This window comes from Trichosurus vulpecula, chromosome 2 (genome assembly GCF_011100635.1).
Source record: "Trichosurus vulpecula isolate mTriVul1 chromosome 2, mTriVul1.pri, whole genome shotgun sequence".
NCBI lineage: Eukaryota > Metazoa > Chordata > Mammalia > Diprotodontia > Phalangeridae > Trichosurus > Trichosurus vulpecula.
The window spans coordinates 381,356,171-381,371,380 of NC_050574.1; the positions used below are offsets into that span (position 1 = coordinate 381,356,171).

Consider the following 15,210-nt stretch of genomic DNA (forward strand, 5'->3'; position numbering starts at 1 on the left):
AAGCCTTGTATAGAAAGCTTGGGTTCTTCCTCTTCTTCAATAATGAATAGCAATCAGAAGTTATATTGACCTTAAAATAACATTCCCCCATCCAATAATATTTAAGGGAGAAGTTAGATAGAATTCTAGCCTAGTACCCCTCTTTCTCAGGAGAACAGAGTGTCCTCTAGCCCAACTTCCTGCTTTCCATTCCTGGCAGGAAATAAAGTCTCCCTTGGAGAGGGTGGGCAAAGCAGAGAGAATAGAATAGAAATGTCTTCTGCCTGCCTTGGTGCCACACAAAGACATCGCCACCCTATATGTGGGGGACAGGTCTCACTACATGTGAGCCTTCAAAACTAATATAATTCAACTCAACAAATAATTTCAACTAAACAAACATTCATTAAGTGTCTGCCATGTGGCACTTTTTAAAGCATAATCAAATCACAAAAATAATAGGAGGAACCTAAACCTGAAAGGTACATTAGAGGATATCTAGTCCAACCCCCTCATTTTACAGATGCAAAAACTAGACTCTGAGATAGTAATTCAATCACAGCCCGCAGAGGTAGTAAGTGGTAGAAAAAAACTTGAACCCAAGTCCACTGACTTCCAAACCCACCAAGATCCAACAAAAAACATATGAAACTAGAAGTGATGTATTTGAGTTCTCTTCTCTACAATGCCCTCGATTCACTATATAGTTTGAGGCAAATCACTTAGCCTGTTAGAGTCTATCTTTCTAACTATAAGGCAGAAGTAGCAGTACTTGCACAACACTAACTATTATATCCTTGGGTGAACAGCAGTACATAGAGTAATGTTAGAATAATGTACTTCCAGGGTCTTCAAAATAATATGCTATTTCTGATTAATGTAGCCAGTATAAGAGTAGAATATGGCAGTTATTAATTCATTGTAGTTTGTAGAAACACATTAAAAATGTACTTGTGATTGTAGAAATACAGAGGAATAGTAAAAAAATACTGATTATAGAGTCAGAAGACCAGGATTTGGGTGTCTGCTCTAATATTTACGCATTGTGTGATGATTTGAGTCATTTAAGTTCTCTCAGTCTCAATTTCTTCATCTTTAAAGTAGAGGAAATAATATTTGTACTACCTATTTTACCAGGGTAAGGAATATATTTTGTAAATATTAAAGAACGATATTTATGTGAGTTATCATTATTATCATGAATACTTGTCTATCAGGATTGGTACATTGATAAGATCAGGGACTTTTAAAAATGCACACATTCTGCAAACCTCAGAAATGAAGAAAGAAGTAGGAATCCTAATACATGACTATGTAGGTGCATAGCATTCTGTACTATTCTCATACATTTGCGTAAAAATTTTAAATCGATTTTCATGTTGCCACATTCTGATTTTTTCAATCTATTTCTTTTTTCTCTTGTCCGATTCATCTAGTTCTTTCCCCAGTATCACTGTTCCTGCATCTCTTTCCCTTGTCCATCTTGGCATCATAGAGGGAGTTCTTTGATGTGAAATTGCTGAGGAACTCAGTATTCTGACACAGCAGGTCAAGAACTCCATGACTATTTGGGTCTGTGGCCTAAAAATCTCCCTTGAAGTTTTTCCAGCAGGAGCTCTTCCTCACTCCCAGACATTCCATGATGGGTCATCTTAAATTCATGTTGCTTAATGTTAATGTTAAAATAGTAGATGAAGAAACCTTTAGTAAGTCTTCAGCCTGCCCCTAGACTGAGGAAGCTTATTTAAATTATCCAAATAATGGTAAACTGTGGAGCAAATTGGTTTCTCATTATATTAACTCCAAAGATAGATACTTCTAACAAATGAAGCCAGATTATTTTTATCTTTGTAATTGTGATCATCTTCAAACTTATTTTCCTTAGACCCTTGAGGAAATTCTGATTTGTTGGCCAGCTTTAAAAAAAATACTTCAGGTCCACAGGCATGTACTTAATTTTCTGCATGAACTTGTGAGTGTAGGAATACTTCAACATTGTATATTGTATTTATCTATGTATACATAGGTCATAGGTGATTCATAGATTTAGAGTTAGAAGGGTTGTTAGCCATCACTATAGAATGTTCTTGAGAACAAGAACTATTCAATTTTTTGTCTTTAGTTATCTGTGGTATCTAGAGCAATGCCTTGATGGTGGTAGATGCTTAATAAATGTTTATTAAATCTAAGGGGTAGTTATTCCAGTGTTGTAGGTATCCTATCCAGTGGTGCTGAATACAGTCTATTCATACCCTAATATGATCTCATGCTTTTTCATGTCATTTCCTCCCCAAAGCCTCAAGAAAATTTCTACCCAACATATTAGAGGCCTTAGCCTAGATCTTTTTTCTTTTTGGCAGGGCAGTTGGGGTTAAGTGACTTGCCCAAGGTCACATAGCTAGTACATGTGTCAAATGTCTGAGGCCAGATTTGAACTCAGATCCTCCTGACTCCAGGGCCAGTGCTCTACTCACTGTGTCACCTAGCTGCCCCTAGCCTAGATCTTTTAATAATCCCTTAATATCAGTCTTGTCACTATTGAATAAATGACTTACTCATAAATATATGAATATACTGAGAAGCAGAATTGTTAAAGAATTAAATAAAATAGAGAAGGAACACTGTGACATGACCTTATATTATTCAAAGCTGAAAAAATTTATATAGGAGATAGTGATAAATATGCTTTAATGGCATGGGAATTTGAATTATTTAAATTTCACATCTTGGAAAAATAGCCTATCTATCAAAGATGTACCCAGTATCCAATATGATGTGTGGTTACATGATAAAGTAACAAAGAGCAAAATAAAAACTAAAAAGAAATAAATTAATTTTTTTAAAGTTTAAAAAAAATACTTGTTCCACAGGTAAAAAAAATAAAGTTGATAAATTACTCAAATTTGACGAGAAAATGAAAACTGTCTTTGAGTCTGATACTGATGATATAACATTACTATTAGTGTCTCATATAGTCCAAGTTGGATTCACTCTTGGTTACAAGAGTTGCATTCAATTAAATTGTATCAGTAAAATAACTTAGTAAACGCCATTGAATGAAAATGTGAAGGGTGGGAAGGGAATTCTATTTATAAAGGTTAAGAATAAACTTTTGTTTCTTTTAAAAAATAATAATGTACCAAAATCTTATGGGCAGCTAACTGATACAATGTATAGAGTCCTGGGCCTGAAGTCAGGAAGAGTCATCTTCATAAGTTCAAATCCTCTCTCAGAAACTTACTAGCACTGTGACCCTATGCAAGTCACTTAACCCTGTTTGCCAGTATCGCCAATGTGATACCCACAGCAGCTGTTATGAATATGTCGGCATATTCTGAGGTTTCAATCGCAAGATATAACAGACTCTCTCCATGGAAGATGAAACCAAGACATTTATTCAAACACCAGAAAGCCAAATCCATCATGGTAATAATAAAGAAATCTATACACATTATGAATGCCTGGAACACCACCATCCCCAAGCCTTTCGCTACCTGGCCTTCCCACAAACAAACTCCCTTAAGCAAAATCACTCCCTCTCTCACCCACACTGCTGCTCTGTTCTCTCTGCCTCCTCTCTCTCCAAGCTCCAACTTCCTATGTCTCTCTCCCAGGTCTGACTCACACCAACTTCCCCCTTCATCCCTTCATGCTCCATTGGTTCAGGAAGTTCCTCCCACCACAGACTGCATGTGACACAGACTCCTGTGACTCTGGCAGATCACATGGGCCTATTAATGGATGGAAAAGATCTTCCCATTTTCATTAACAATACATTATCTCAGTAAAATGACTTGAAGAAGCAAATGGCAAACCACTCCAATATCTTTGCCAAGAAAACCCCAAATGGGTCATGGAAAAGAATTGACCAACACCACCAAAATCTTATATAGACATTGCCAAATTATGTAAAAAAAAAAAACCACCTCATCATGGCAAGTAGAGGATTTGCATATTAAAAGGCATGTCTTAAAAATAAGATAAAATGTATAAGATTTATTATGTAAGTAAACCTAATTACTTTATCTCAGTTAATTTGCACAGCTGCACAGGTCTAAGAGCAAATTGTTGAAGTTGATACTTTGTCATAACTAGTTTGCTAGTACTGGTTAGCTGGTACTTTGTCATAACTAGTTTGCAGATTTTTGGTCACATAAGCAACAAGGTCGAGGACTAGACAATTTTTCTGATTCCTATAACCTCTCCAACCTTTATAAAACAGAAATAAAGCAACTTCAGATATCTCCATGGTCTAGCATACCCACAATAAAAAGATTAAAAAAAATAAATTGATGCTCACTGACCTTGAGCTCCTTAAGAACTCCTCCTTCAGCTTCTACACTTCTACTACCAACAGCAAGGATGCATTAATACACACAAGGACCAGATAGAGGCTTACCACAAAACCCACACCTACATGCTAATTTCCCCTCCTTTTTTTCAGTGCCACAGTGACTCCAGCTTCAGGCTGTACAATTTTGTTTGGACTGTAATAGACAGCCAGTGCAACTGCAACCCTTTAGGAACCACATCACCATAGTACCAGTGCTACAAAGCTCAGAACTGCAAGTACCAGGCCAGACAACTCTATTGTTCCAGTGTGGTTGCCCTCTGAATCACCGGTGCTGGACCAGAGAACCAAGAAACGGAAGAAAAAGGACAGGACACCAGGACACCTTCTGTGTGTGTGTGTGTGTGTGTGTGTGTGTGTGTGTGTGTGTGTGTGTGTGTGTGTGTTGGGGGGATTATATTCTATTAAATGGGAGGAAAGAACCTAACATCCAGGTGTGGCCAGTTATGACCTTCTAAAAGTCACTTGGGGCAGAGACATAAGCTGGTGAACAAGAATTGCCCAGAATGGAAGAAGACTAAGATGTTTAGGATTCAACCCCCCAAGGAAACCACTATCAGAGGGTCCAGTGTTGGAAAATGAATGGGAAAAAATTAAGGGTGGCAGAGGGAGACTCAAATTACCAAAGATCTCAGGAAGAAGAAAACTCAAAAATCTTGAACATAAGTAGATGAATCAACAGGGAAAACATGAACAAAGGAAGAAAATATGGCCTCCAGATCTAGAAAACAACTTCAGGCATCTATGAATAAGCAAAGCAAAAGAAAATGATCCAGTACTTGATGACAGAAGACCCTGTGGAATATGAGGAGAACATGAAAACACAATACACTGTTCCTGGGTGGCTCAAAAGACAAATGAGAATTTTGAGAGCAGAATTTATGGACTGCACAACATAAATAATGGGCAAAGGAGAAAAACTGGAATCTGTGATGGCAAGTTTTACCAAAGAAACAGAAGAGAAAATAATAGGTTGAGAATGCAAATGCATAAAAGTGAAGGATAATCCAGAAGAGAATCAAAAAGCAACAACATTAAAAGAAAATATTTTCTATGCAAGCAAAAGATTATAAAGACAGGATGTGTAGAGACAACCTAAGGATCATAGGTTTCCCAGAAGAGGGACAAAAAACCTTAACATTGTAATGGAGAAAATAATAGAAAAGAGCTGCTCAGGATTTCTGAATATAGAAAATGAAGTACCAATGAAATGCAGAAAAAGAAAAAAAACAAAGCTGTAAAATCCAAGACTCATAGTGATTAAATTTAATAATTCAATTCAGAAACAAATTCTGCAAGTGATTGGAAGAAAGATCTTCAAATTCAAAGAAAATGAAATTCAAATAATGAGAGACTATTCTGCACCCAACAGAAAACATACAAGGGAATAGAATTCATTGCTCTGAAGATCAATGCAGCACAGAGTGACCTAAACTGCAAATCTGAGCTTAACCACCCATGGAAAAAAGAGATAGACATTTAATAATAAAAGACATTTAAAGCATTTTTAGAGAGGAAAAAAACCCAGAAATTCAGAAGGAGTAGATAAATATAGCAGCCAAGGGCAGCAGCAGCAGAATCACAGCAGAAACCAGTAACCAATTTCTTTCTAAATATACACAAGGAGACAAGGGTGAAGTTGGAAGTCTGGTGGAGGTAACAGTGAAGAAGGTATAGGACATTATGAACAGAACCTGGCAACATTTTGCCTACAGGCAAATCAATGTTATGGGTTTTTTTGGTGGAGTTTGTTTTGTTTTATGAGACTATGTTAAAACTTGGGAGGGTATATGAAGTGGAGAGAAGTAAGAATGGGAAAGGAGAAGAATGTGTTATGTGCCAGAGTCAAATTGAGGGTTCACAATGTTTTGTTTTATGAGACTATGTTAAAACTTGGGAGGGTATATGAAGTGGAGAGAAGTAAGAATGGGAAAGGAGAAGAATGTGTTATGTGCCAGAGTCAAATTGAGGGTTCACAATGATGGGAAAGTGACTAAAATGATCTAAGACAATCCCAAAGGACTAATCATAAAGCATCTATCTCCTCCAGAGAAAGAAGTGATATTCTTTTAATACAGACTGAAGCATGCTATTTTTCACTTTCTTTCTTTAATTATTTTCCTTTTATTTGAGACTTTGTGTACAAAATGACTAATATGGGAATTTTTTTTACCTAATTGCACATGTATAACCTATATCTAATTGCTTACCATTTCAGGGAGGTGGGAAAAGAGGAAGGGAGGGAGAAAGGAAGAGTTAGAATTTGGAGCTCAAAACTTTTAAAGAAAAACAAATGTTTAAAAAAAGTTTTAACATGAAATTAGGGGGAAATTATATATGTGTGTATGTATGTATGCATATGAAAAAATAAATTCAAACAGAAAAAAAGAAGAACCTGCTGGGGAGTGGCTGAGGAAGAGGGGGAAAGGAATGAAAAGGAGAGAAATAAAGGAGGCCTGGCGGGCTTCGATGGTAGGAAGAGGTACTATTGATGAATGTTCTTATGGGTGAAGAGAGATGGTCTGTGCAAGGAAATTAGTTAATCAATAAACATTTCACAAGAAACACATTTTAAGAAACAAATCATTCACACAATAAAAATAAGGAGATGGACAAAGTACTATTATGATGTCTTCTAAATGGAACTACAAAAAAAAATACCTATTTCTCAGACCCCATGAAACTTTTATAAAAATTGAGCATCTCTAGGGCATAGAGATATTGAAAACAAATGTTAAAAGGCAGAAATAGTATATTCTTTATAGGCCATAATGCAATAAAATGGTAATTTGTTCAAGGACCATAAACAAAATACATAGATCCAAGTTGATACTGTATTTAATAATCAGATCCTAAATTCTAACTGCTAAGAAATCATAAAAACAATAACTATGTAAAAGAAAATAGTGATAAAACAACATGCCAAAATTTCTGGGATGCAGCTAAACCAGTATTCAAAAGGAAAAACATATCTTTACAAACATATGTTAAGAAAAAGAAGATTAATCAGTTGCATAAACATTTTTAAAAATTAGAAAGCCAACAAATAAACCTATCTAAAATGAATGCAAGAAAAAATATTTAAAATTAGAGGGGAACTAGATAAATAAGAAAAATAAAGAGAAATGATAAAACCAAACTTGGTTCTTTGAAAAGACTAATAAAATTGATAACCCCTTAGGTAATTTTATTGAAATGAAGAGAGCAGAAAATCAAATCAATAAGATAGCAAATGAGTGATGTGAAATCACAACAAAACAAAGATTAAAAAAGAATAATCAGAACATATTAAGCATAGTTATAGTCTAACAAAACTGAGACCTCAAAAGAAAAAGAGGAAAGCCTTCAGGAACATGAAATACACAAATTATCAGATGATCAGATATAGATCTTAATCCAATTTCAGAAAAGTAAATAGTTCTAACTATAAAGAAGCTACTGAAAAAAAACCTCTTGGTTCTGAAGGATTAATAGGCGAATTCTATCAAAATTTTCAAGAACAATTATTACCCATACTTAACAGATTATTTTCTAAAATTGAGGACTGACATTCATTTTTTGATATGGCCAATGTTAAAATTTGTTTTGCTTTAAATGTACATATTTATCATGCAGATTGTCTTTTCTCTTATTTTATTTCATTGTTCATTGGTGAGAAGGGGTAGTGGGAGAGAAAGTAATTGCTTGTTAATAGGGGAAATAGTATGATTTTTTTAATTTTAAAAAGAAACTTCAGTAACTTATGTAGTATTATATGTATAGTGAGTTATCTGTTACTGATGAACTAATATGTTTCTTGTTTTTTCCTCTCTTCCAAATTACAGCTTTATATTCTTCCTATATTGGGAATTGACCCAAATTATGAATGTTACCGATTTGGCATCTCATCTTCTACTAATGCTCTTGTAATTGGTGCTACAGTCATGGAAGGTTTCTATGTTGTGTTTGACAGAGCTCAGAAGAGGATAGGATTTGCATTGAGTTCCTGTGCAGGTAAGTAGTTTTGAATTATCTAATTGCTTGTTAGTTTTGCCTTCACTAGAAGTACTTTCTATAAATTTACTAATTTGGCCAATGAGTACCAAATCATTTTGATGGTACTATTTTACAGTGTAGTTTAATATCTTGAACTTCATCTCGAATCAAGTTGCAGTTGATTTTTTTTAACACAGAGTACATCTTCTCATATCTTTCTCTTAAATTTTACCTTTTTAAAATTTGGTTTTAACTAGTTGTTCTAGAATGTCAAGATCTTTTTGGTTCCTGATTCTTCCAAAAGTTCTATTTTCTTAGAATACAGAGAAGAAAAGTAGTTGTTGAAATGAGGGAGAAGAACAGACATACATGGTCACTTGTTTCAGGGATAACAATGATGCATAAACATATATGTGTGTATATGTGTGTGTGTGTGTATATGTGTATATATGTATGTCTGCTATAAAGTGGATCCAAGATGACCTTGGAAAGAAAAGCACTAGCAAATGAGGGGACCATGAGTGACCTCTTGACAAAGGTGATGCTTGATATGGGTATTAAAAGAAACCAGGGATTTTCTGAGTTGGGAGATCATTCTAGGGATGGGGCATAGCCCCTACAAAGGGACATGAAATATGAAGGAAATGAAGTATTGTATGAGAGAAGTAGCAAGTTAGGCCAGTATTATTGAACCATAGAATGCTTGTAGAGGAATAATGGTTTAAGAAATCTAGAAAGGTAGTAAGGGACCAGGTTGTAAAGGGATATGTAAAACACATGATTTTACATATAATTATAAAGTTAATAAATGGAGGTTAATGAATGGGGAATGTGATTTGGTCAGCACTTTAGGAAAGTCTCTTTTTGGCACCTTTGTGGAGGATGATTCAGAGTTGGGTCTTATCTATGTACATGACGAGAAAGAGATGTATGTGGAGGATATTATGGAGATAAGAATAAGATTTGGCAGTGGGATAACAATTAGGAGGCAAGGATGACACCAAGGCAATGCCTTCAGCAATAAATTGAGAGGTGTTTGTGGGAACAGAAAATGAACTCTGATTTCAATATGCTGGATTTCACATGTCTCTATAGGGCCTCCATTCCAAAATATCTAAGAAGCAATTTGTGGTATGGGACTGGAGAACAGAAGAGACAACAGGGCAAGATAAATAGATCTGGGAATCATTTTCATACAGATAATATATGAACTCATGGGAATACATAAGATTACCAAGTGAGAGAGTGTAGAGAGAGAAGAAAAGAGGGCTCAGAGAGGAGACTTGATGGTATACTCTCCATTTTTAATCAAAGGATACTTAGGAATGACCAGATAGGTAAGAGGGAAAACTAGAAAAGAGTAGTGTCACCAAATTCCAAAGAGGAAAAAAATATCCAGGAAAAGAGGGACCATCCTTAGTGTGAAATGCTACAAAGAGGTCAAGATGTATGAAAATGAGGAAGAAATCATTAGACAGAGGAGGTGAAGTATAGATTATACAAAGCAGGGATGGTACAACCTACTGAGTGCTTTTTTAAAGATAAGGGAGGCTTGAGCATATTTATAGGTAGCAACAATGAAGGAATTTGTAGACATAAAGAAATTAAAGCTTAGAAAGAGATGAGTGGTGATAATAATAGAAATTTTTTGCAAGATGAGAGAGGGTGGTGTCAAGGATCCATGTAGAGGAGTTGACCTTAATGAGAAGTGCCACTTCTTGAATAGAGGCTAAAGTAAAGGAAGAAATCATATATGGGGGTAAGGGGGATGTCAACAGTTTGCTCAGTGAGAACATCCTGAATAGCCTCAATTTTTATGGCAAAATGTAAGGTGGTATCCTCAACTATAAAGATAGCAAGACAAGGTTGTGGGGAAGACTTAAAGAGATTTGAAACACCAAGTATGATAACTTAAATAAAGAGTCAATTAAGGGGGAGTAAAAGGATTATCTTGGTAAAGTGAAGGCCCAGTTGAAATTAAGCAATAAATTCATCAAAGTTGCTGTATATGAAATAAATCTACAAAAATAATAAGCATTCCTCACCAGGAAGAGATAGAAAGAGAAATTCCATTCAAAATAGTTACAGATTATATAAAATACATCTCTCTACCAAGATACCTATTGCAATATATATAAAAGAAATTTTAACATACTTGATTTTCTAAAAATAGACTTATAACTAGAAATTGATCGTTCTTGGTTGGACCATGCTAATATAATAAAAATTACAATGCTACCTGAATTATTTTTGCTTATTCAATGCCACACCAATCAAACTATCAAAGGATTTTTTATGCAGTTGGAAAAAAGAACAAAATTCATCTGGAGAAACAAAACATAACATTCTCAAAGGAAATATAAAAAACTATCAAAGAAGAGGGCCTAGCGGTACAAAATCTCAAACTATACTACAAAGCAATAATCATGAAAAATGATTTGGTATTGGTTATAAAATGGAATGTTAATTAGTAGGTTAGATTAGGTATAGAACATAAAAAGAAAATGAACATGGTAATCTAGTATTCAGTAAACCCAAACTCCCTCCCCTCCACTATTGGTATAAAGACAATTGCTAGCAATTAGGTTTAAATGAACATCTCACACCAAATAAGCTCAAATATTTGTGTGCTTTAGACATAAGGAGTGAGAACCTAAACTGATTAGAGGAAAAATGAAGAAATTACCTTTTTGATCTATGACTAGATGAAGAATTAATAACAAAAGAAAAGTTAGAGAAAATCACACAAGATAAAATAGACAATTTTGCCTAGATGTTGTTTTTAATTTCACAGACAAAACCAATTCAGCTAAAATTAGAAAGGAAACAACTGAGGAAATTCATAGCATTTCTTTTATAAAGTTTTCATGTCAAAGATATGAAGGGAACTGACTCAAACTTATTAGACTAAGAAGAGCCATTCCCCATGAGATAAGGGTCAAAAGGATATAAAAGGCAGTTTAAAAATTATTTTTTACTATACTTTTGGTTTTAAATTTTAAGTTCTTAGTTCTCTCTGACCACTTGCCCCTTCTACTGAGAAGGTAAGCAATATAATATCAATTATACACATAAAATCAGGCAAAACATTTTTGCATATTATCCATATTTCAAAAAAGCAAGAAAATAAAGTGAGGAAATTGTACTTTGATTTGCACTCAAAGTTCAATTCTCTCTCTGGAGATGGGTGGCATTTTTTCATCATAAGTCCTTTGGAATTGCCTTAAATCATGGTATTGATCTGAGTAGCCAAGTCTTTCACAGTTGATCATCATTACAATATTGCTGTTACTATGCACAATGATTTCTCAGTTCTCCTCACTTCACTTTGCATTAGTTCATACAGGTTTTGTCATGTTTTTCTCAAACCACCCTCTCATCATTTCTCACAATTATATGTTACAACTTTTTTTAGTTATTTACCAATTGATGAGCATCCCCTCAATTTCTAACTCTTTGCCACCATAAAAAGCTGCTACAAATATTTTTGTACGTATAGTTCCTTTTCCTTTTTATTTTATTTCTTTGGGATATAGACCTATTAGTGCTATTATTGGGCCAAAGAATGCAGTTTTATAGCCCTTAGTTCCAAATTGTCATTTACAATGTTTGGACCAGTCTACTGCTCCATCAATAGTTCATTATTGTACCTGTTTTTCACTCATCCTTTACAGTACTTGTCATTTCTGATATGTATGAGCTAGCAACTCATAGTTGTTTTGATTAGCATTTCTCTCATCAATAGAGGTTTAGAATGTTTTTATATGACTATAGATAGCTTTGATTTCTTCTTCTGAAAACTACCTGTTTATATCCTTTGGCCATTTACCAACTGGGGAATAGGTCTTATTTTTGTGAATTTGACTCAGTTCTATACTCAATATATATTTGAGAAATGAGGCCTTCATCAGAGAAAATTTCTAAAGAAATCTTTTATTGTACTATATTGTCTTTGATTCTTTTGTGTAGTGTAGGTTCCCTGATTATCTCTTTAATTAGGTCTATCTTTGTTTTTGCTTTGCCTGATATCATGATTGCTACCTATTTTTTTTTAATTCAGTTGAAGCAAATTAGATTTAGCTCCAGCCCTTTATTTTAGCTCTGTATCTTTCTGTGTCAAGTGTGTCTCTTATAAACAACAAAGTGATGGATGCTGGCTTCTAATCCATTCTACTAATTTCATTTTATAGGTAAGCCCATTCCATTCTCATTCGCGGTCATGCGAATAACTGTTCCATTTTCTTCTGTTTCTTCCTCTCCCTTTTTATTCTGTCCCTCCTCAGAAGTCAGTTTTGCTTCTAACCACTGCCTCCCTTAATCAACCTGTACCTTTTATTTTGCCCCACCTTTTTTGTCCTCTTCTGCTCTATTTCTGTACTGGGTAAGTTACACTTCTATATACTGTTGGCTTTGTGTATGTATGTATGTGTGTGTGTGTGTATATATATATATAGATAGATAGATAGATAGATATACATACACATACATACACACATGTGTTTATATATGTATGTGTGTATACACATATACACACATATAAATGTGTATACACACACACACATATACTTCCCTTTTTAAACCATTCCAGTGAAAGTGAAGATCAAGTATTGCCTGCCACCCCTGCCTCATTTTCCCCTTCATCATAAAAACTCTTTCTTGCATGTCTCTTTTATGTGATATTTTCCCCATTTGACCATTCCCTTCCCCTCCTTCCAGCGTATCCCTTTTTCTTACCCCTTCATTTCTTTTTGGAGATCATTCCAACATAATTGACTTAGACCCATGCCTTATGTCTATATAAACTCCTTTTAACTGATGTAAAAATAGTAAAGTTCTTAGAAGTGACATGAATTATCTTCTAATATAGGAATGTAGAGAGTTTAACTTTACTGATTCCCTTATGCTAACTCTTTCACGTTTGCCTTTTTATGCTTTTCTTGAGTCCTCTGTTTGAATTTCAAATTTTCTATTCAGCTCTGGTCTTTTCATCAGGAATGCTTGAATGTCTTCTATTTCATTAAATATCCATTTTTCCCCTGAAGGATTACACTTAGTTTTGCTGGGTATGTTATTCTTGGTCATAATCATAGATCTTTTGCCTTCCAGAATATCATATTCCAAGCCTTCTGCTCCTCTAATGTAGAAGCTGCTAAATCTTTTGTGATGCTCTATTTTACCTCTGTTTCTAAGATATTAGGGCAGTTTTCCTTGACAGTTATTTGAAATATGATAACTAGGCTCTTTCTTTGATAGTGACTTTCAGGTAGTCCAGTAATTCTTAAATTATCTCTCCTTGATCTTTTTTCTGATGAGATATTTCACATTTTCTTCTATTTCTTCACTCCTTTTTATTGTTTTTCTTGTTTCTGGTTGTCTCATAAAGTAATTCCACTTGCCTAATTTTAATTTTTAAGGAATTATTTTCTTTAGTGAAATTTTGTACCTTTTTTCCATTTGGCCAATTATGCTTTTTAATGAGTTCTTTTCTTCAGTGGATTTTTGTGCCTCTTTTACCATTTGGCCAACTCTCTTTTTTAAGGTGCTATTTTCTTCATTATTTTTGTTCCTCTTTTACTAAGCTGTTAATTCTCATTTCATCATTTTCTTTTCTTTTTTAAAATTTATTTTTATTATTTAATATGTTTTTAGTTTTCAACATTGATTTCCACAAGATTTTGAGTTACAAATTTTCTTCCCCTTTCTACCCTCCCCCACCCCAAGATGGCATATATTCTGATTGCCCCTTTCCCCAGTCTGCCCTCCCTTCTGTCACCCCCACTTCCCCCCCCATCCCCTTTCCCCTTACTTTCTTGTAGAGCAAGATATATTTCTATACCCCACTGCCTGTATATCTTATTTCCCAGTTGCATTTTCATCATTTTCTTGCATCATTCTCATTTTTATTCCCAACATTTTCTCTTCTATTCTTATCTCTTCACTATTCCCAAAATTCTTGTTAGTTTTGGGTCCAATTAGTTTTTTGTAGCTATTTTTTACATTGTCTTGTTCTGAATTTATGCCTTGGTCTTCGCTGCCACTGTAGTAGCTTTTTATGGTCAAATTATTTTTTTATTGTTTGCTCATTTTCCCAGCCTATTTCTTGACTTTAGATTTTATTTTAAAATTGAGGTCTGCTCACCTACAAGTGGGGAGGCACAGTGCCCAACTTCAGACCTTTTCACGCTGCTGTTTTTAGAGCTGCTTCTGGAAGTCTACAAGTTTTTGGTGCTTCCAGGGAAGTGTCCAGCAGTTTTCAAGAAAAAAAAAAGAATCCATTGCATCAGTAATTATGTTTTTAAAATGCTCTAAATCAAAGATGTCAAACACAGCCAACAACACTCCCAAGTGCCCCAGAACCAGATTAAAAGGTAATTGGAAAACATTTAATAAAAATAAAAATGCAATCAAACATTGAAGATACTACATTTTAAAACGAAGTCAGTATGTGGCCTACAGGGATTCTTATGTAGAGATTAGTGACCTCATTTTCTATGTAAGTCTGACACCATGGCTCTAAATTACAGATAATTAAAAGTGAGATTCTGCTTCCCATTAGCTTGGCAAAAATGACAATAAAGGAAATGGATACAGTTATTGGAGGAGCTATGGACAAATAGACACTCTTTGTGGAGCCATATCTTGGTCCAGCCATTCTGAAAAGCAATTTAGAACTTATCATAAAGTTACTAAATTGTGCATACTCTTCACCCAAGGATACCATTATTAAACCTTAAAAGATAATTGAAATAGCAAATGAGCATATTAGAAATTAGTAGTAAAGAATTGATACAGGGAATGCCAACCTATAGAACAAATGTCTAAAAATTATGGTAAATGATTTTAATGGAATGGTGATCATACCCTAAGAAATCATGAAAAAGATGGTTCCCAAGAAACCTGGGAAG

At 34.5% G+C, this 15,210-nt stretch overlaps 1 protein-coding gene across 1 annotated transcript in view; it reads left to right on the top strand.

Moving 5' to 3' along the window:
- Window positions 1-15,210, top strand: part of BACE2 (beta-secretase 2) — a 131,148-nt gene that overhangs the window by 98,956 nt on the left and 16,982 nt on the right. The window contains exon 8 of the mRNA XM_036745566.1: window positions 8,155-8,323. Within this exon, the coding sequence (XP_036601461.1) occupies window positions 8,155-8,323 (169 nt within the window). The remainder of the gene's footprint in view (window positions 1-8,154; window positions 8,324-15,210) is intronic.